Source organism: Moschus berezovskii, chromosome 22 (assembly GCF_049115385.1).
Source record: "Moschus berezovskii isolate FMDL1 chromosome 22, NW_MosBer_1.0, whole genome shotgun sequence".
NCBI lineage: Eukaryota > Metazoa > Chordata > Mammalia > Artiodactyla > Moschidae > Moschus > Moschus berezovskii.
Genome location: NC_142481.1, coordinates 61,422,728 through 61,446,350, shown reverse-complemented (window position 1 = coordinate 61,446,350; position 23,623 = coordinate 61,422,728). Strand labels below are relative to the sequence as shown.

The 23,623-nt window shown below is 40.4% G+C and overlaps 1 protein-coding gene across 1 annotated transcript in view; it reads right to left on the bottom strand.

Annotated features, from left to right (window-relative positions):
• The window catches only part of LOC129547260 (heterochromatin-stabilizing protein CFDP1), a 107,458-nt gene extending 87,934 nt beyond the window's left edge, over positions 1-19,524 (bottom strand). Inside the window, exons 1-4 of the mRNA XM_055413115.2 lie at positions 19,323-19,524; positions 14,818-14,935; positions 12,648-12,867; positions 12,212-12,336 (exon numbers count right to left, since the gene is read on the bottom strand). Of these exons, the coding sequence (XP_055269090.1) occupies positions 12,212-12,336; positions 12,648-12,867; positions 14,818-14,935; positions 19,323-19,386 (527 nt within the window). The 5' untranslated portion in view covers positions 19,387-19,524. The remainder of the gene's footprint in view (positions 1-12,211; positions 12,337-12,647; positions 12,868-14,817; positions 14,936-19,322) is intronic.
• Positions 19,525-23,623: the final 4,099 nt, after the last annotated feature.

The following is a 23,623-nucleotide window of genomic DNA, read 5'->3' as shown; positions in this document are numbered from 1 at the left end:
ACCCAGGGATCAAACTCAGGTCTCTCACAGTGGAGGCGGATCCTTTACTGTCTGAGCCACCAGGGAAATGTGAAATTCACACTTCACCATGTGAAATGCCAGGCTGGATGAATCACAAGCTGGAATCAAGATTGCTGGGAGAAATATCAACAACCTCAGTTATGCAGATGATACCACCCTAATGGGGGGAAATGAAGAGGAACTAAGGAGCCTCTTGATGAGGATGAAAGAGTACAGTGAAAAAGCTGGCTTGAAACTCAACATTAAGAATAAGATCATGGTATCTGGTCCCATACCTTGTTGGCAAATGGAAAGGGAAAAAGTGGAAGCAATGACGGATTTTATCTTCTTGGGCTCCAAAATCACTGCAGATGGTGACTGCAGCCATGAAATTAAAAAATGCTTGCTTCTTGTAAAGAAAGCTATGACAAACCTAGACAACATATTAAAAAGCAGAGCCATCACTTTGCCAACAAAGATCCATGTAAGTGAGGGATATGGTTTTCCCAATAATCATATAGGAATGTTAGAGTTGGTCCATTAAGAAGGCTGAGCGCCAAAGAATTGCTGCTTTCGAACTGTGATACTGGAGAAGACTCTTGGAGAGTCCCTTGGACTGCAGGAGATCAAACCAGTCAATCCAAAAGGAAGTCAACCATAATACTGACTGGAAGGACTGATGCTGAACCTCCAAAACTCTAGCCACCTGATGCAAAGAGCTGACTCATTGGAAAAGACCCTGATGCTGGAAAAGATTGAAGGCTGGAGGAAAATTAGGCAACAGAGGATGAGATATTTAAACAGCATCACCGACTCAAAGGACATGAATACAAGCAAACTCCAAGAGATAGTGGAGGACAGAGAAGCATGGAGTGCTACAGTCCATGAGGTCTAAAAGAATCAGACTCAATTCAGCAACTGAACAACAACTGCTGTCCTAAGAAAATCTCTCCATAATACGTCAAGAGTCAAAAACAGAGGGAGAATCTATATGACAGATTAGACCATCATTCCCCATATAAACACTCCTTCCCCCTGTTGACCAAAAAGATATTCCCCAACCCCCACAGATGATGAGCTTGGATATATGACTTCAATGGTCAATGAGATGTTAACTGATTTGAGAGGAAAAGAAGCTTTAAACATATTTGTGTTTTTTTACTTGTCCCTTGAATTCCTCCCTTTAGCCATAAGAATATGCCTCAAGGAGCTGCTGGTCTAAGACAGCGGAAAGACACATGCTGCAAGTCTCAACCCAACCAGCAGCTTGGACACCAGCCTAGATGAACTGAACTCCAGATATCTAGAAACACATGTGTAACTAATAAATGTATACCACTATTGTATACCACTTTTGGGGGGATGATCGGTAGCATTCCTATACCAACAGCTAACACATTTACAATTCATGAGTAAGAACACTGATATCTAAGGAGCTAAGTTACTTTTTCTCATCTAGAGATTAAGTAGCAATGCGAGAGATAATCTTTTAACTCTACTTTCCGAACGTGGTTGCCATAAATTTCCCAGCTCCCATGCTGTCCAGAAACTGACACTACCCCAGTGAAAAGAGAGGGTATGTCACCCCACTTGGAACTGAGTGGGCCTTTGTCAGCTCACGAGGCTCAGGGGAAAGGGCACTTCTAAGACTTGCTGAGAAAAGTGATACAGAGCTCCCAGGTGGCTCTCTCCCGGAATGCACCTCTAAAGCCCCATGTTACCACATAAAAAGTCTGTCTGCCTTGAAGCCACCATGCTGGAGAGAACACATGGGAATACCACAGGGAGAGAGAGAGATCTAAGGAGCCTGTTTCAGACCCCAACTGTTTGAGTCTTCCTGGCCCAGACACCAGACAAGGAAGTAAACAAACTATCAAGATGGTCCCAGACCCAGCCACTAAGTACAACTGCAAGACAGGCTCTGCACGAGAACCATCTAGCTGAGTCCAGCCACCCCACAATTAAGAGAAATTATAATAAGACAATGGTCTTAAGTGGCTAAGCTTTGGGGTGATTCCTTATACTGCAATAGAAAAAAAACAAAATAAACTTATGTTCAAACCTGAGACTTGCAGAGTCCAAGAATACTGGCCTGGAAAGTTGCTTTAAATCTCCTTGCCCTGGGCAGAATCTGGGGAGACCTGAGACGGTTCATGAAGACAAGTGGAATCTTTCACTTAGAAACGGTGGCCTGAACACACGCTCTACTTTCTACTTCCTACCAAAACCCTGCCAAATAGTGGCAATAAATTTACAAAAGCAGAACTACACAGGATAAGAACAGGAATAATAAGAGAAAGATATCAGTTAAATTTTTGAAGGCAGAAAGCAAACAGACAAGTTAACAGTTGACTGAGGTCTTTGGTCTGTTCTCTCAAGCTGTAGCCATGTGGAATGGTCAATAAACAAGCCATATCCTACAAAGGTTCAGGAAACTGAGATACCAGGAACCTTTGAAGGTGAAGGAGAGGAGTGGGGTTAAAACCAACTGAATGTCTGTATCAGGTGCATGCAGGTCCAAGATTCTCTTCTCCACTGGGTACCAAAGGCTACTGACCCCAACCAATCCAGCAGAATCCATTACTTGGCAGAAAGATGAGACACCACCAAAGTTCTAGACTCAAAGGGCAGGGCTGAAGTTTCAAGACTCATTCTCAAAACAGACAAATTAAACGAAAATGGATCTACTCAGATTTCCCGTGCCACAACAGCCCCAAAGGCTATGTGTCTCCTATGTGTTTGCACGGATGTGTTATTAGATGGGGCTGCTACCTCTCCTGTACTGGATTGTGTACCAGTAAGAAACAAACGTGCTGTGCTACTGGCGTCCTGGATTTATTTGTTACCCAGCACAGCCAAGTCTAGCCTTACTATCACATCAGTTCAACTGACAGGAATTTCAAATAAGAGAAATATGGGAGGTTACCAATAAAAAGGAAAACTTCCTAGAAGGATGGGTTTCCACAAAATGGCTGCTCCACAGAACATCTGACCCAGCAATTTACTTTATTTCTTTATTTAAAATAAATATTCTGACCGCACCAGCCACCTGACAGGATCTCTGTTTCCCGTCCAGAGATCGAATGCAGACACAGCAGGGACGGCCTCAAATCCTAACCACTAGGCTGCCAGGGAACTCTCAGGACCCCACAATGTAAAAAGTTCCACATCAAGGCACAGCATTATGAAAGTTCAGAAGGCTAGTGGTGAGAGAAGATACAAATCATGTGCCCCCAAATTACAGGGAAAGTAAAAGAAGCCTTTATGCAAAGTATGGTTTATTTTCTTATTTTACCACAATATGAACAATATGCTTCTGCCAGCAGTTTAATAAGACAATTGAGTGGACATTATCTAAAAAAGCAACCTAGAAGCAGGCACTGTGTTACATGTGAGACACAGAAAAAGATGTGACATGGTCTCTGCCTTGACCGGCTCACAGCCCACTGGGACAGCCAATCACGAAAACAAGTCAGAACAAAATATGATACATGGTAAGTGCCATGAAGCAAGAAGAGAAAAAAGGATAAGCTGTGGGGAAAGAAGTATAAGGAAAAAGTATCTCTATAAATTTATTACTGTCAGTCTTATTCATATTTACTAGGGAAAAAAGTTCTATAAACTGGAATATTTCTCTCAGGGACTCTGGTAAAGGACACAAAGGAAGAGCAAGCAGACCACTGTACATTGAGGCTATGTCTAGAAGAACTCCAGTTTTAACAAGCAATGAGAAGAGATTTGAAGGAATTCCCTGGAAGTCCAGTTAGGATTCAGTGCTCTCACTGTCAAGGCCTGAGTTCAGTCCCTGTTCGAGAAACCAAGAGCCCGCTATCCATGGGGGCAGCAAGAAAAAAAAAAAGAAGGGTGGGGGGAGCTATCAAAATATCTTCAAGTAAGAGAACAGTTAAATTATAGACCACTTCTAATACACAAGAGGGATCCCTGTCAGGAAAAGACCCACCATTAGCAACAGCTAATTCAAGTGCTATCAGCAATTCTATCTTAACTTCATTTTCACTTAATCAGAACTTCCTGAAAAGTCTTTATTTAGTAGAAACTTTCCATGACTGGCCTCTTCCAAAAGGTGAATCATTTAGGAAAGTCTGAGCTAACTGGCTCAGCTGGTTATATGATAAGGAAGGGTGAAAAAAAATTACTATTTTTCCTCATGCCCCAATGTTAATGAGCTACACATTTTTCAAGTGGAGAAAAACTGAAACAAAATGGTAAAAACTCAAAATTTAGCATTTAAAACATATTAAGAAAAAACTAAAACACTAATCTTTGCTAACACTACCTTATGCCTATACTTATAAATTCCTCCCAGTCATTATAGCTCTTTCTCAGTTTATAAGATACAGTAATGCTCTTAATTGCCACAAAGACAGGAAGAGCAGAATGATGGCATCAGGAGATTAAAAGATACGCTCAAATCCATTTATCAAGCTTGCATCAGTAAAATCCAGGCCCTCCAAATTCTTACCTAATGTTCTTTATAACATATAAATTTAACTATAAATTATACTTCAAGTTTAAAAAAAATGCTGCCAACATGCCAATTATTATCAGGTTTTGTTTAGAAGGAAAAAAATTCCAGAGAACTTTCCCTTAGCATGTTATATGTCTCTGCAATATATATGTTTAAACAAATAAGCATATATACTACCTTTGAATATAAAATATATATATATTTTGAGTGTGTATATTTACTAGAAAAAAAAGTGTTTCCTTGTTTATATTTGTTTCTTTGATAAGACACTGGGCTGCCCTCTTCTGACAAATGACAGAAACAACAGGCTCCCTGGATACTCATCCAGTATTTAAAATCATGATGCATTTGCTTAAAAAAATGAAATAGGGGAAAAAATTTTTTTAAGAAAATCTGTGTCAACTATAAGTATTATAAAATCCACAAAATTCAATTTGATTAGGAAATTTAATTATTTTTCATAACAACAGTTATTCACCGGCTTTTCTTACTCTCTCTGTCAAGTCAATGGTAGAGTTACAATAAATCTTTCTCAGATATCCTGAATGACACGTGGGAAATAATGCAAGCCAAGAAAGATTTCTGAAAGTTTAAAACCTATATTCCTAATGATATATTAAATTCTTTCTGTATTTTTTGTAGGACTTCCAAACCATTAGAGGTTCACAATCAGTGTTCTACTACCCTCTCTGTTGGACAACTCAATGTGATTTCTGGCAGCAAAATACATTCTTAATTCACATCAAGATTTATTTAATGGATCCCAGAAAGGATTAGAAGGGAAAAGACTGCTTTTGGAATGGAGAATCCCTGCAGATGTCGCCCAACCGGTCTCACTCACCAGCACCAGTGCTGGCTGGTAATGCTGTGCTGCGCGGAGGACAAATCATCATCAGTGTACTTTTGTCTGAAGTGATTACCATGGAGCTAACCATGAGGAAACAAGGCAACCACTGAAACGGAGAGACATTCTGCCACACAGATGGGCTCTTAACACTAAATGCAGAGGGTAATCCTGGACCGAATTTTGGACTGGACAAGAAACACAGATATTAAGTACATTTTGGAATAAAGATGGAAAGATCTGACTAGAATTGTACATACAGCTACCAAAAATGTGAGCTGCAAACCACCTGCTACTGGTCTAACAAAAGATAGGTACAAAAATTTTGAGTATTTAAAAACTCACCTAGAAATTTGATAACGTCACAATATTCAAGATCTGAATGACGAACTCACAGCATTAAACAGAACATATACCAATTACTGCAAAGTACTCACATGGGATATTACTGTATTAGTCGTGTGCAGTTAGACCATACTACAGTGAGAAAGTTTAGGGTTATTTTCTTAATTAAAACCCCAAAATGTGATAATATGTAAGCATTTCTCTTTACAAATTGTTATTTTTATAATCATTTTAATTTTTAATCATGTGACTTTAAAATTTATATTTTAATAACTAAGAGAGTAAAATTGTTATTATTTTTTAATCCTAACTTGCTGATGGCAAGAAAAAAAACCAAAACTGTGCGTCTCTGCAAAAAAAACCCTCTTTTTTTTTAATATCTCTTCTGAATGCAGCAGAAGTAATAAACCACATGAAGATAACAGAAGTGACTTCAAAGAAATGAAGGGCAACTGGGGTGAAGCTGGTTTTACTCTATGAGTCCTCACACAGTGGGCTTGGTTTTCGATCATATAGGGCTAAAACCACAGTGAGTTCTTTGCAGAGATGTTTTAGCTAGTAAAGCAACAAATTCACAAAAACTACTGCACCATTTACATATAAAACATGAAGAAATAAGCTCAAAATCAAAAGAATTTGAAAGAAACACTACTGAATTCAAAAGTCAATAGAAACAGATGCAAAATTCCATTCATTAGCATTGTGGCCTTTTGAGAAAGAAGCACTTTCGGTTGCTAAACTAAACAGAATAAACCATTCCCAGGACATTAGAGAAGGCAATGGCAAGCCACTCCAGTACTCTTGCCTAGAAAATCCCATGGATGGAGGAGCCTGGTGGGCTGCCGTCCATGGGGTCGCTAAGGGTCGGATACGACTGAGTGACTTCACTTTCACTTTTCAGTTTCACACATTGGAGAAGGAGGTGGCAACCCACTCCGGTGTTCTTGCCTGGAGAATCCCAGGGACGGGGGAGCCTGATGGGCTTCCGTCTATGGGGTCACACAGAGTCGGACACGACTGAAGTGACTTAGCAGTAGCAGGACATTAGTAAAAGACCATATCAATGATGTTTGCTTGGAAATTTTGGTGAATCTGTGACAAGGAAGGTAGTTCAAGTTTAACTTTCCAATGATACCATGGCTTGAAATATTCGGGATCTGGGCTTATGATAAACTATGACAAAGTTAGCAAAGTGTTTCTTCAACGCAATTTGAAGAATGACAAATTACTGCTGATATGAAAATTATTTTAATATTTGTGATTTAAACATGAGTGCATGAGTGTGATACTAAAAAGTCTTTTTTTAAATCAGTTTCTTGTTAATAAACATCAACGACAGTGATCTGTAAAATAAAAGTAGGATCATAAGACAACAGATGAGATTCAAAGTGTGTTTGCAAGAATAAGTTCCAATGACACAGCTGCAGGACAGGGAAACAGTTTAGATTAAGGAGTCTGTGCTAGAACATAAATCAACACACTGCTTCCTTCTCTGAGAAAAATCTTAATACAAAACAAAAATTAAAAAACCCACTATTCTGAGCACAGTAGGAAAACCTGTGAATCATGTAAAGCTAATGCATTAAATTTAATTTAGAAGACTATATTTGATAAACTGAAAGCTGATCATAAATGTGGACATATTATTATGTATGCTGAGGTACAATGGTTATGAAGAAAGTGTTGTAAGAATGAACTACAGAAAAAATTTAGTGCTTCCAAAAGAGAAACAATAACCATATGGTTCCCAGTTCTAAAGATCTCAATTAGATAGTAAAACATGCTTATCTGTCTGCTTTGTTCAGTGTTTTTTTTTAGATTTTGTTTTGTTTTTCTGACGGTTGTGGGGCTGCGGCAGGAACCTTGAAGGATCTTAAGTTTCTTGACCAGGAATTGAACCTGGGCCCTCAGCCATAAAAACACAGAGTCCTAATCACTTGACCATCAGGGAATTCCCAGTTTGCTGTTTTCAACAATCTTAGTATTTTCATACAAGCATAAGACTGAACATATTTTTCAGAAGCAAATAAATAATAAGAGCAAAAGTGAAAAATAAAAGCCTGAAGAACAGTCCCTACAAATTAACATGTTTGATAGAATATTCTGAACTGTATTTTCCATAAAAAAAAAAAAATCCACACATAGAGAATTCATGCTCCAGAATTCCTCTTTCCTGCTGAAATATACCAAATTTAATTATAACTTGACAGGATAAACAATTGGAACTGACTATCGATGAAGCATGGATGCTGAAATCGGAAAACACAGCTATTACCAATCATTTAATGACGGACCTAAATCAAATCACTACTCTCTGTGCCTTAAACTTATACAGTGCTGTAGAGCAATGAGTTCCTCAATAAAACTGCAAGAAAAAAAGGAGCTATTAGTGATTTCGTTTGGAAAAAGTAAAAATGAAAATCATGAACTAAGTGAGACTGCCTTAAAATCCACACGTCCATCTCCGTTAATTTTATATTATTGCAGATTATTATTTAAATTATCTGCAGTGAAGGACCTTGACATAAAATTTTCAACCTGTTGCAGAACAGTATTATTGTAAAACACAATCAAAAGAAATTATTAGAAAAATAAATTTAAAAGAGATACAATACAGCCTTTTGAGATGGATTTATGATGAATATTATTTTTTATAAAATTAAAAAGACAAGGATGAACACCAACACAGCAACAGTAATTTACAAATACATTATCCTCTAGGAGTAGGGCTGTCACTAATCCCACTTAGACTAGATAATTAATGAGAAAGAAATAAGCTATTTTGACACATTAAAAACTGCAAAAATATAAACAGTACTTTTTCAAAGTATGTGTCCAGATGTTAAGTATTAAGAACTGATACTCTACTCTTAGTTTCTTGTTTCAATTATATAATTAAAGTGGATTCCTTTTATCAATCACTTACACTTTCAATGACCAACATGTAGAGTTACTGGGAATTCCCTGGTGGTCCAGCGGTTAGGACTCAACGCTTTTGGCACTGAGGTCAGGGTTTCAACCCCTTGTCTAGGAACTGAGATCTCACAAGTTTTTTCGGGGTACAGCCAAAGAAAAAAAGTTGTATAACTCTTTTCCTTTTTTTATTTATGTTCACTTTGATTGTATATATTGAAATGTAACTTTATATCTGCATGTTAAATCTTATTGTTAAAAATGTGAGCTTGCATTTTGTATCTTTTTAACATACTTTTCTAATAATTCCTTTGTTGTACTTTATGACAGTACTGGACTGCAACAGGCTGAATATTTAAAATCAGGATCCTTCACTAGAATGAGTTGAGAGAATAATCTGTATTAATGTGAAATCTAGTGGATGTGAGTTATACTGAGTCACCATGGAAAATATCTTTGCTCTTAGGACAGAGGAGTGAAGTGTCATGAGACCTACAATTCTTAAAAGGTTCAGCCAAAACAAAAAGAGAGAAATATAGATACAGATGGTGGAAAGAGGCAAAACATTTACAGGTGGTGAATGAGTATGACAGGCATATGGGTTTTCATTGTAATACTATTCTTAGAACACTTCTGTAAGTGTAAAATTTTTGAGAAGAAAAAAGGAGAAAAAAAAAATAACACAAAAAGAGTGGAAATATCTATGTGTGTGTGCTGAGTACTCAGTCGCTTCAGTTGTATGTGACTCTTTGTGACCCCATGGCCTGTAGCCTGCCAGGATCATCTGGTCCATGGGATTCTCCAGGCCAAAATAATGGAGTGGGCTGCCCTGCCCTTCCCCAGGAAATATATATATGAATAACTTAATTGATAGCAGAAAGTAACACAACATTGTGAATCGACTGTATTCCAATAAAAAAAGAGCCACAACCACCACCAACAAAAAAATAATAAAAGTTTCCCTTCACATCATTTATAAAACAATGTCAAAACTTGTTCCAAGATATATTTTCACTAGATGAAACAACTGTTGGAAATTAGATATCATTTGTTTTTAAGAACATCAACTTTAAGGAAAATAACACTACTGATAGGCAGGCAATTCATTTGTTCTCCTCTGGCCCTAAATTCGGAGAAGGCAATGGCAGCCCACTCCAGTGTTCTTGCCTGGAAAACCCCAGGGATGGGGGAGCCTGGTGGGCTGCGGTCTATGGGGTCGCACAGAGTTGGACACGACTAACATGACTTAGCAGCAGCAGCAGCTCTAAATTACAAATCCACTGTTTTCATATTAAAATTTTTTTAAAATGGGAAAGAGGAAATTCTAGGCATGTGGCTCTCATCCAAAACAACCAGAGTATTAAGCCTGTACTGTTTTTCTAAACTGGTAACAAATCTATGTATCAATTGAAAAAAATAATATTGAGATGAGGAAATAGCATCAGAATCACTTCTCTCCTAGTACTTTCAACTGTCACCTGATTTCAAACACTTTATTGGGACTTACACTTCAAAGTTAGGGAAGGTAATTAAGGGAGAAAGAGCCAAAGACACAAAGCATGGCAACGAGTAAGTGAAAACAAAGAGTTAACTCGTACATTTTGTTGTTTCTGTTCAGCCAACCACTTCACACTACCCCAAAACTACATTACCATATGTGAAAGGACATTCTCCTGTTCCCTGATGATTAATGGAGCCACTGTTTTCCTTGAGTTCAAATATAACTCATCCAAAATATTAAGATAGGTTGGAAAGAGGACAGATGTCTAACATCATTTAGAAAGATGTTCCTTTTTAGGGGCTTGCCTCCTTGGTAGTCCACAGGTTAAGAATCACCATGCAATGCAAGGGACACCGGTCTGATCCCCGATCTAGAAAGATTCCACATGCCTATGGGCAGCTAAGCCTGTGCATCACAACTAATGAGGCTGCACTCTAGAGCCCGCACTCTGCAACCAGAGATGCCATGATGAGAAGCCCGAGCACCGCACAAGAGAAAGCTCACGTGTAGCAACGAAGACCCGGTGCAGCAAAATAATAAATAAAGTATATATTAAAAGAAAAACGTTCCTTTTAAGCATCACTACAAACAAAGCTAGTGGAAGTGATGGAATTCCAGTTGAGCTATTTCAAGTCTTGAAAAATGATGCTGTGAAAGTGCTGCACTCAATATGCCAGCAGATTTGGAAAACTCAGCAGTGGCCACAGGACTGGAAGAGGTCAGTCTTCATTCCAATCCCAAAGAAAGGCAATGCCAAAGAATGCTCAAACTACCGCACAGTTGCACTCATCTCACACGCTAGTAAAGTCATGCTCAAAATTCTCCAAGCCAGGCTTCAGCAGTATGTAAACCGTGAACTCCCAGATGTTCAAGCAGGTTTTAGAAAAGGCAGAGGCACCAGAGATCAAATTGCCAACATCCGCTGGATCACGGTGAAAGCAAGAGAGTTTCAGAAAAACATCTATTTCTGCTTCATTGACTATGCCAAAGACTTTGACTGTGTCGATCACAATAAACTGTAGAACATTCTGAAAGAGATGGGAATCCCAGACCACCTGACCTGCCTCTTGAGAAACCTGTATGCAGGTCAGGAAGCAACAGTTAGAACTGGACATGGAACAACAGACTGGTTCCAAATAGGAAAAGGTGTACGTCAAGGTTGTATATTGTCACCTTGCTTATTTAACTTATATGCAGAGTACATCATGAGGAACGCTGGGCTGGAAGAAGCACAAGCTGGAATCAAGATTGCTGGGAGAAATATCAATAACCTCAGATATGCAGATGACACTACCCTTATGGCAGAAAGTGAAGAGGAACTCAAAAGCCTCTTGATGAAAGTGAAAGAAGAGAGTGAAAAGGTTGGCTTGAAGCTCAACATTCAGAAAACAAGGATCATGGCATCTGGTTCCATCACTTTATGGGAAATAGATGGAAAAACAGTGGAAACAGTGTCAGACTTTTATTTTTTGGGGCTCCAAAATCACTGCAGATGCTGATTGCAGCCATGAAATTAAAAGACGCTTGCTCCTTGGAAGGAAAGTTATGACCAACCTGGATAGTATATTAAAAAGCAGAGACATTACTTTGCCAACCAAGGTCCGTCTAGTCAAGGCTATGGTTTTTCCCGTGGTCATGTATGGATGTGAGAGTTGGACTGTGAAGAAAGCTGATCGCCGAAGAATCGATGCTTTTGAACTGTGGTGTTGGAGAAGACTCTTGAGAGTCCCTTATACTGCAAGGAGGTCCAACCAGTCCATTCTAAAGGAGATCGATCCTGGGTGTTCATTGGAGGGACTGATGCTAAAGCTGAAACTGCAATACTTTGGTCACCTCATGCGACGAGTTGACTCACTGGAAAAGACTCTGATGCTGGGAAAGGTTGGGGGCGGAAGGAGAAGGGGACGACAGAAAATGAGATGGCTGGATGGCATCACCGACTCTGTGGACATGAGTTTGCGTAAACTCCAGGAGTTGGTGATGGACAGGGAGGCCTGGCGTGCTGTGATTCATGGGGTCGCGGAGAGTCGGACACGACTGAGTGACTGAACTGAACTGAACTGACTGAATTTTGAAAAAAAAAAAGAACTAAGTTTGAAGTTTGTGAATGTCATCTTACCTGACTTCTTCACCAGCAAAATCAAACACCTTTGTAATTTTAACTTTTTCTGTTTCTTTAGGTTTCTCTAGTCTTTCTGCTTTGACCAAATGACTTGAACTTGTCTCTTCAGTCTCCTCTCCTGTCTATGAAAAAAGGAGTGTAATAAATTTCATATTAGGATGAAAACTAAAAGATCCACCCAAATATATTGTTTCCAGCTAGTCTTAACACGGGTTTCATCTCTAAACACTTAAATACTCACTGAAAATTGATATGATTAGAAAAGCTTATGTCTTCTCCCACAGGGAATGCTCTGCTTTTCACTTAGTAGAGTTACTATTAAAAAGCAGCTAATCAGATTTCTTTTGTAAGCCTCAAATCTCAGTTTGTAAATTTAAAAAATCTACCTGGGAAATTTCCAAGAAGCATTCATCCTATTCACCTGTTAACTTACTTTAACGTGTGTACTTGGGGGTACTTTTGATTTCGGGCCTACATCATTCAGGAAGCTGGCCCATAGTTCATCCTCCTTCTTCTTCCTGGCATCCTCTGACTCAACGCCTTTTTCCTGCCCTGTTGCTGCCTCTTCCTCCTCACTACTACTTCCTCCAGACTCCTCGTTGGCATCCTCTTCATCCTCTTCTTCTAGTGAGAGGCCACCTTGTTTTCTCTTTCTAGTCACCAACAGTAAGAAGGAAGAAGAAAGATAAGACAAACAGGCAAAATAATTTCAGTTATTCCTTCCTGAATTCCAAACATGTTGGAAACTTCAGAAAACTTTTAAATCGGGACGACTGATGTAAAGGACTACTTACCTCACCGTATGACATGGTGAAAGGGAGAGGTTAAGGTGAGATTTTGTGGAAGAAAAAAACAACTGAGCTCTTAGAGTTACCATTTTCCAAAAACACTTAGAATCAAAATATACTCTTCTACTTCTGAATTAGGACTAGCTATTCTCACCAAGAAAACACCGAAAATCACCTCAATCAGAAAGAGGGCTCTAAGAACATACATATGCCAAATACTTTTAAAAGTCACTCCATTTGGAGAACAGATATTGAAGAGAGCCTCAGATTTATTCACACTGTTTCTTTCTAGAGTTCTGAGGGAGTGGGGAGTGGAGCATCCATGTTTCTTCCAACTTTCTGAAGATATGAAAGCTGGAATACAGAAAAACTCAAGGACAAAAGAATTGAGCCAAGACTTAAAAGAGCAAATTGCTTTCTAAGGTTATTCTGACTTCAAGTGAATCATCTAATACTCAAAATTCTTCTACAATCTGCTTTTTGCTTCAATGCCCAGGAAGACAGAAACACCAATCAAAAAAGAATAAAAGACTTCTATTGAAAGACTCCCTTATCTGAGTTAAGTAACTTCTGAGAACTTTCATACTTTTTTGTAGGGAGTGCAATTTAGTACCAGGCTTACAGAAGGTAATCTGCCTATACCAATATATATATATATTTTTCACTACATATAACCCTGGGTCAAACCATTCTACTTCTCCATGATCTGATTTATAAATATACAAGGGTACAAAGACAAAGAATATTCATTGCAGTCTTATTTGCTGTAGTAAAGATAAGGACAATCTAAAGGTCTCTGAAGGAGTGTTTAAACAGAGTAGAGTCTATCCATAAAACGCAACACAATGCAGTTACCAAAAAGAAAAAGGTACAGTTAAATGTACTGCTGCAGCATCATCACCAAGGTGTGAAATAAGGAAACTGACAAAAGATACACAGACTACCCTACTATTCATACTTTTTTTAAGAGTAGGAGGTACAAAGTATTCTCTACTGGTTCACTGGTTAGGACTCCCCGCTTCTACTGCAGGGAGCATGAATCCAAACCCTGGTCAGGGAACTAAGATCCTACAAGCTGTGTGGCAGAAAAATTTTAAAAAGTAGGAAATACAAAATACACACTTATATATATACGGAATAAGGGGCTTCCCAGGTGGCTCGGTGGTAAAGAATCGCCTGCCAGTGCAAGAGACACAGGAGACTGGAATTCAATCCCTGTGTCAATAAAGATTCTCCTGGAGGAGGAAATGGCAAACGCACTCCAGTATTTTTGCCTGGAAAATTCCACAGAAAGAAGAGCCTAGTGGACTACAGTCCATGGGGTTGCGAGGAGTTGAACATGACTTAGCGACTGAACATGGCATGCACAGAGAATTACTTCTGGCAATGTAATTCTTCTGAGACAAAGCAACAAGAAATAGGAATGGAATACATATTTTTTCTAGTAATTGAGCTTTTCTTTTCTCTTTTTGGCAAACCACACAGCTTGTAGAATCTTAGTTCCCCAACCAGGGACTGAATCAGGCCCTGGCTCTGGATGCATGGAGTCCTAACCACTGGACCACCAGAGGATACCCCAGTTTTACATTTTAAATCAGGTGCACATATTACCTATTAATTTTTTTACTGAAGTTCAAAAATTATTAAAGCTTACCAGAGAATAAGAATTTAATCCTAAAAGGTCACCAAATATTTCCCTCAATGAGAAAAAGGTTAGAGACTGGCAGCAAGAAATCTGTCATCAGACCAATGCCAGCAATCTGGATGGCTGTGTCAACAGCCCCTGACTTCTAAGGGCCTTGAGGGCAGCATCACCTGGCCAGAATGCTCTCAGCCTTTCTTTTTGTCCCTTTGGTTTTCTGTGTCTCCTCTTCACCATCCACTTCATCTTCCTTCACTAATTCATTTATATCATCTTCACTATACTCTCCACCTGAAATAACATAACACGGTGGTCAGACAAACAGGAATAAAGGTTTTCACATGAAGATGACACATTTTCATTATGGAAAACTAGTACTTTCCTTTGTTCTTCACCAGACTAAAATATTTTCTGAGGGCTGTCCTCCCTGTTCCTGAAGACTAAGATAAGTTCCCCTAATCCTGGCCTCCAGGAGAGTCCATTAACTCACTCTACTTATATTTGCAATTTCTGCTATGCTCCACCCACCATGAGGACATGGATCAGCATGTCTTTACAACTACGTGCTGAATGAACAGAAATTCCAAATCTACTGTCACTTTTCAAAGAAGAAACTGATGTTTTTACCTCATCATGGATATCTTTCAAAAGTAAGCAAAAGTATCTTCTCTTATCAATAAAAGAGGTTTAGAAAGAGGCTTAAAAACTTCAGGTTAGACAGAAAAAACAAATATGTCAATTTTCCATCTTCAGACATTGACATTCAAGGTCCCCAACAAAAGTGCTCCTTGGATGACTAGTCTGACCACTTTCTGTGGATACCAGTCAACAGATCCTGTACACACAGAGATTCAACCAATTTTTTTCTTTTTTATTTCACATAAGCTTTATTGCAAGTATAACATACCAAAAAGCACACAAGCTAATGCACAGGTAGCTGAAATTATGTAAACTGAACACTCCTGTTTAACTAGACCCAACTGAAGAAGCAGAACATGAACAGCTTTGCAGAAGCCCCTTGTTCCCTACTGCAATCACTAGCCACATCCCACAGAGAACCACTATCCTGAAGTCTAATGAAATAGATTAGTTTTATCTGTTTTTGAGCCTTAAGCAGACCCCTACAATATGAACTCTTGCATCCAGCTCCTTTCACTCAACATTTTATCTGTAAGTCACCCTGCCTGGAGAATTCCAACGATGGAGGCTACAGTACATGGGGTCGCAAAGAGTCAGACATGATTGAGCAACTAACTCTTTTATTTCACTTTGCATGGAGGCATAGCTTATTCATTGTCATCCCTAAATATTATTTCATTATATGACTATACCACAATTTATTTACCCATTCCTGTGTTGATGGATATTTGGTTTGGGGCCATTACAAAGAGTGGTATTTTGAATATTCCTCCAGATCCACTTAATTATTAAAGGTTTAATGTACAATGAACTAGGACTGCCAAACAACCGAGGAAAGTCTCTAATATCAAAGGCAAGACTGAAAACAGAAAGGAATTCAGAGGAAACAAAACTAGGGAAAAAAACTTCTATAATTAATATCCATATAGTAATAAGATACTTGCACTCACAGAACAAGAACATGATGCTATTTAAAAGTTTTCGAAAAACAAAAAGAGTTATTAAAAATTAAAAATATTCAAGGGTCACATCTTGATGCCCAATACTGGTGATGAGGACAAGAAAATAAAGCACATGCTGCACCACGGCTTCGGAAGTTCCTGGTCTACAATGTCAAAGAGCTTGAAGTACCGCTGATGTGCAACAAATCTATTGTGCTGAGACTGCACCCAACATCAACAAGATAGCCAGTGTCATGGTGAAAAGAGCAGCCAACGGGGCCATCCAAGTCACCAATTCCAGGACACACAGAAAAGAAAACACACAGACAGCTTGTGTACACATTGTATTTGTGTTAATTAAAGCCATAAAACATAGAAAAAATATGGAAAAACACTCAACAGAAGAGGAGGATGTTAAAATACTGAAATATTCACATAAAGAAAAAAAATCAAAGTTAGAAAATAGAGGATCAAAATGGAAGAAAAGATAGTACCAGTCCATAAGGTAACATAAGAGTGAAAAGTGAAAGTTGCTCAGTGGAGTCCAGCTCTTTGCGACCCATTGGACTATATAGTCCATGGAATTCTCCAGGCCAGAATACTGGAGTGGGTAGCCTTTCCCTTCTCCAGGGGATCTTCCCATCCCAGGGATCAAACCCAAGTCTCCCACGTTGCAGGAGGATTCTTTATCAGGTGAGCCTCCAGGAAAGCCCAACATATGAGTAAATATACAAATAATGATTCCAAAAAAATAAAATGGAGAAAACAGTCCCCTTCCCAAATTTAAAAAGTTCCATAAGGTCAAGACCAATGGATGAAAACAGACTCATACTAAGGTACAGTATATCACTGTGAAATATCAGAAAATATCAGAAACAAAGACAAGATTCTACAAGCTTCCAGAGACAAACAAATTTTATGGAAATGAGTAAAAACTAGCAACAAGAATCTTCTTAAAATAATGGAAAAATACCTTCAAAATTCAGATAGAAAACTATTATAGAATACAGAACTCCATACCAAACTATTAATCATGCCTGAGAGCCACCTACTTATTTTTAGATAGTCATGGTCTCAGACAAAAAGTTTCTATCATCCATCTTTCTTCAAGAAGCTATTTGAGGATTCATTCTCATTTTGGTGGAACACACCAAGAATGAAGACATCGGGACCCAAGAAACAAAGAATCCAAAAGAAAAGGGAGACAGAAGGAATATCCAGAGTGGTGGTCAGGATGGAAGATTTTAAGTTTAAAAACGGTAAAGCCAAGTCAAATCTGAGCAGGTCAGAAGACAAAGAGGGACTTCAAAAAAGTGAATGATTATTTAATATATCAAAATGTCTTGGAAGATGATTTAGACAATTTTGAGAGTTTAGGATCAAATCAGTATTAAGTACATAGATGACTAAACAACAACAAAATGGCAATTATTCACTCCAGAGAAAACTAGTTCAGGAAAAGCAATAACTGTATATATCACATGGTTCAGCCAAGAACCTGGTGTCCACAAAGTCATTACAAAAAAGGAAACAATACCAGTCTAACCCAAATTAGACATAGGAACATTGGCAGGCTGGGGATTTGGAAAGGGTCTGAAATTGAAAAGTCTATGTTTTGGTAGTGAGGAGAAAGACTCTAGAAGGTATTAAAAGAAGACCTAACATGGATCAGTTAAGTCAAGAAACAATGGAAATACCAAATTTTAAAAACAGTTTCTTCTAGAGAAAACTGACAGGGATGATAGGTGATGGAAAAGGTTCAGATTCAAAATAAGTATTTCAGAAATACTTGATTATTTTTAAGTATGAATGCAAAGAGTTGACTCCCTGGAAAAGACTCTGATGCTGGGAGGGATTGGGGGCAGGAGGAGAAGGGGAAGACAGAGAGTGAGATGGCTGGATGGCATCACCGACTGGATGGACATGAGTCTGAGTGAACTCCGGGAGTTGGTGATGGACAGGGAGGCCTGGCGTGCTGTGATTCATGGGGTCGCAAAGAGTCGGACACGACTGAGCGACTGAAATGAAATGAAATGATGCCACCTTTTTGGCTTCATCTGGGTTCAGACGGTAAAGAATCTGCCTGCAATGCAGGAGACCCGCGTTTGATGCCCTGGAGAAGGGAATGGCAACCTAATTCAGTATTCTTGTCTGGGGAATTCCAAGGACAGAGGAGCCTGGTGGGCTAAAATCCACGGGGTCACAAAGAAGCAGACACAACTGAGCGACTAACACGGTACTTTTGATTAATATGAAAACTAGTTTTCAAATGTTCACAAGGGCCAATATCAGAAGGCCAATGTTGGTGGATAAGAATGGAACCTGGTAACCCAGCTGGGAAGCTATGGGGAGTCTTAGTGATAACGGAAGCTCAGTAAGAGCGAGACTGCTGAAGCAGTGATTAGAAATGAATCTTCCACATGGACTCAAACAGAACTGAAAGATTATCTGAATCAAAAGAGTGAGAATAAGGTCAACTCCGACGGGTTTTTCGGTTTTGCTTTTACCTGAGCGATTGTACCAGCAGATACACCTAATGAGATGGGGGAGCCTGTGGAAAGCGCAGGATGGCGGACCGGTTAGGTCTGGGTGACATTTTAGCCCGGATCGGTTTACATAAAAACTTTAAGGTCTGAAAAGACAGCAATGAGTGCAATCTTTGCTAAGAAGTAAAGGGCATCATTATGCTAACTTTTAAACAACCAGATCACTTCTGAGGACAGAAAGTGAAAAGGTTATATGTGGGACATGTCAATTAGCAACTCCCTGGGGACGCAAGGTCTGCCTTTCAGAAGAGTTCAGGGTGGGTGAGAAAACGCGATGCCCAACGACCGGCAGTGTCTCAGTTCACTTGCAGGTTCCCGCCCTCCGAGGGGCGGCGGCGGTCCAATCCAGGCCACCAGGAGCCGCTGCGCAAAACGCCGCATCGGATGCAACTAGGGCCGAGCGGGCGGCGCAGAGCCGGACAGCAGGCGAGGGCGCGGGGCGGGGCCGCCTGAGGCGAGCGCTGCCCGGCCACCGGGCCCACGCACGACGGGCCAGGCGCGCCTCACGTGAGCCGCTGGGCGGGGCGAGTCGCCTCTGGCGGAATCGCTCACCGGAGGGCACGTAGTCCTCGTCCTCCTCGGAGGTGGAGAAGTCTTCGGAGTCGAATTCCTCCATGTCGCTACCGCGCAGGGTCTACAGGGGCGAAGCAGCTGTGGCCAACGGCAAAGCTCTAGGGATAGAGCGTGGTGGTGCGAGACAGGAGGCGGTGGCTGGGGCGGGCCCCCGCAGCGTGGAGCATGCGCAACGCGTGCTGCGCGCTCCCAATGCGACACTTCCGGCCCAGAGCATCGGGCTTGCACACGCGGGCTCGCTGCTGCGGCGAGGCATGCTGGGACGAGTAGTCTTCAGCGCTCCGCCTGAGAGGCTGTATCCTTGAAGCAAAATTTGTTTGCCTGTGGGAAGACGGCCGACCTTTGTTCAGTAGTTGACGTTTTTGAACTCGCTTACTTGTGAAAATTTACTGTCACCCCCAAAATCAAAATTTTCGGTGCTTTCTGGGTTTATTTGCGGACATGGACAGAGAGTGAAAATTTTGAGTTAACCAGTGGTGGGTCTTCGAGATTGGAGGCACATGATCCACTATATTACTTCAGCTCTGGAAGTGTAAATAAGTGTCGTATTCGCAATCTATTTCTTGCCGCGGTTTTTCATCTTTGGGCTCTCTGTTAAGAGATTTCGCTGTTTAAAAAGGCCCTGAGCGTAGTGCTGGAGTGCTGCCTAATGTTTATAAGCGCAAAAAGGCTGTGATGTGCCTTATGGAGAAAAATACGTGTGTTAGATAAGCTTCGTTCAGGCATGAGCTGTAGTGATGCTGGCCATGAGATCAATGTTATTCAATCAACTATTCGGTACATCAAGAAAAATGAAAGGAAATTCGCTGATTCATACGGGAAGCTGCTCCGTAAAGTGCTAAAATGATATCCATAGTGCGCGAGGAAGCTATGGAATAGATGGAAAAGCGGCTCAGTTTGTGGATTCATGAGATGACAACTGATAAAAAAAAAAGGTCTCGTAAACAGCATTGTGGAGAAGGCATTGGCACCCCACTCCAGTACTCTTGCCTGGAAAATCCCATTGACGGAGGAGCCTGGTACGCTGCGGTCCATGGGGTCGCGAAGAGTCGGACACGGCTGAGCGACTTCACTTTCACTTTCATGCATTGGAGAAAGAAATGGCAACCCATTCCAGTGTTCTTGCCTGGAGAATCCCAGGGACCGGGGAGCCTGATGGGCTGCCGCCTATGGGGTCGCACAGAGTCGGAAAGGACTGAAGCGACTTAGCAGCAGCAGCAGACAACATTGCTATGAAACTAAAAGCCAAAGAACCTCTCCGCTTGTGCTGGAAGGCTTGCACATTTCAAAAGTCAGCGTGGTATCTGTAGTGTTAACCTTGCGGGTGAGGCAAGTTTTGCAGATCTGGAAGCTGCGGAAGAATTCAAACAATACTTGCTAATTGTTATACAGGAAGAGGGGTATATGAAAGAGCAGGTTTTCAACGCTTTTGAAACTGGCTTATTTTACAGGGACGTTGGCAAAAGAACCTATATAATGCGAATGGCCTCCAATGCACTGACTTTAAATCATTCCAGGAATATGAAACCTCACTTTTGTGCACCAATGCTAAGGCCGACTTTAAGTGCAAACCCCTACTAGTATAGAGCTTCAAGTTCAGTTACTTAGAGGGAAAAGTAACCATACCTTATGTCAGTCCGTCGAAGGGGGAACAAAAAAGCCTGGATGACCTCTGATTGGTTCCACTGCTGTTTCATACAGGAAGTTGAATACTGTCTCAAGGGCAGAAACTTTTCCTTCAAGATTTTCTTAATTTTGCATAATGCCCCACTCCACTGCTGTAGGACACTCAAAAATCCCCACGCCAAGATACAAGTTCTTTTCATGCCTGCAAATACTACCTCTCTTATCCAGCCCTTCTATCAGAGTTCTCTAGCTCAGTCCTGTCCAACTCTGCAGCCCCATGGACTGCAGCATGCCAGACTTCCCTGTCCATCACCAACACCCAGGGCTTACTCAAACTCATGTCCATCCATTCAGTGATTCCATCCAACCATTTCATCCTTTGTTGTCCCCTTCTCCTCGCGCCTTCTCTCTTTCCCAGCATCAGGGTCTTTACCAATGAGTCAGCTCTTCGCATCAGGTGGCCAAAGTATTGGAGCTTCAGCTTCAGCATCAATCCTTTCAATGAATATTCAAGAATGATTTCCTTTAGGATTGACTGGTTTGATTTCTTTGCAGTCTAATGGACTCTCAAGAGTCTTCTCCAACACTACAGTTAAAAAGCATCAATTCTTTGGCACTCAGCTTTCTTTATAGTCCAACTCTCACATCCATACATGACCACTGGAAAAAGCATAGCCTTGACTAGACGGACCTTGGTTGGCAAAGTAATGTCTCTGCTTTTTAATATGCTGTCTAGGTTGGTCATAACTTTTCTTCCAAGGAGTAAGCGTCTTTTAATTTCATGGCTGCACTCACCGTCTGCAGTGATTTTGGAGCCCCCAAAATAGTCTCTCACTGTTTCCATTGTTTCCCCATCTATTTGCCATGAAGTGATGGGACCAGATGCCGTGATCTTTTCTGAATGTTGAGTTTTAAGCCAGTTTTTTCACTCTCCTCTTTCACTTTCATCAAGAGGCTCTTTAGTTCTTCTTTGCCTTCTGCCAAAGGGTATTGTTATCTGCATATCTGAGGTTATTGATGTTTCTCCCACCAATCTTGATTCCAGCCCAGCATTTTGCATGATGTACTCTGCATATAAATTAAATAAGCAGGGTGACAATGTACAAGCCTTAACGTACTCCTTTCCCTATTTGGAACCAGTCTGTTGTTCCATGTCCAGTTCTAACTGCTGCTTCTTGACCTGCATACAGATTTCTCAGGAGGTAGGTCAGGTGGTCTAGTATTTGCATCTCTTGTTGAAGAATTTTCCAGTTTTCGTGATTCACACAGTCAAAGGCTTTGACATAGTCAATAAAGCAGAAGTCGATATTTTTCTGGACCTCTCTTGCTTTTTCGATGATCCAACGGTTGTTGGCAATTTGATCTCTGGTTCCTCTGCCTTTTCTAAATCCAGCTGGAACATCTGTTAGATGTTCATGTACTGTTGAAGCCTGGCTTGGAGAATTTTAAGCATTACTTTGCTAGCGAGTGAGATGAGTGCAATTGTGCCGTAGTTTGAACATTCTTTGGCACTGCCTTTCTTTGGGTTTCAATGAAAACTGACCTTTTCCAGTCTTGTGGTCACTGCTGAGTTTTCCAAATTTGCTGGCATATTGAGTGCAGCACTTTCACAGCATCACCTTTCCATAGCTCAAATGGAATTCCATCATCTCCACTAGCTTTGTTCATAGTGATGCTTCCTAAGGCCCACTTGACTTCTCATTTCAGGATGTCTGGCTCCAGGTGAATGATCACACCATCATGGTTATCTGGTCATGATCTTTTTTGTGTAGTTCTGTGTATTGTTGCGACCTCTTAATATCTTCTGCTTCTGTTAGGTCCATACCATTTCTGTCCTTTATTGTGCCCATCTTGGTTGCATGCCCTTGGAGTAAGTATTCAAGGTACATTATACTAGGGAGCTCTATAGCAAGGCTTTTGAGGCTCTCAACACCAATAAAGAAACTACCATGATGGACTACTGGAAGTCAGTCTCTATATGCAATATAATTATGTTAGCACAGCCTGGAACAATATCAAGCAGACAACTATAAATAACTGTTGGAAAAATATTTGACCAGACTGTGAGGAAAATTTCCAAGGCTTTGAACGTGTTGCAGAAAGTATAAAGAACAATGTGAAAAGCATAATACATATCACATGGCAAATAAGTGAAGACTTTGATGACATGAGGTAAGACATGGAGGAAATTTTGGCACAGAAAGCAATAGAACCCAACAAAGATTGGCCAAGATGGCAAAACAAGGTGATGATGAAGATAGTGATGACAGCCTAAGAGTCTTGAAACTTTTACAGCAGGCTAAAAATCAGAATGGAACTCTGCCTTAAAGAAAAATTATCAGTGACATGGAAGAGTGTGAGCAAATACTAGATAGAAGCCTCAGTAAGTGCTTAACTTCCTATGCCTTTGCCACCTATGCTGAGATGCTTTAAAGATTTGAGGCAAAAACCAAGCAGACAAGGCTAATCCAGTTTCTGGAGCCAGTTTAGGAGGGAAAACTGCCAACTCCACCCACAAGTGGTGAAGCCAAACTTCTGAGGTTGAACTGACAGATGTCAAACCTGCATCCCTCTTCCTCATCTGCAGAATGAGCTCAACCAACCTGTCGCTTGGTTTTGTGGGGTAAGCCAAGGTGCAGAGGTTTGACCAGTGT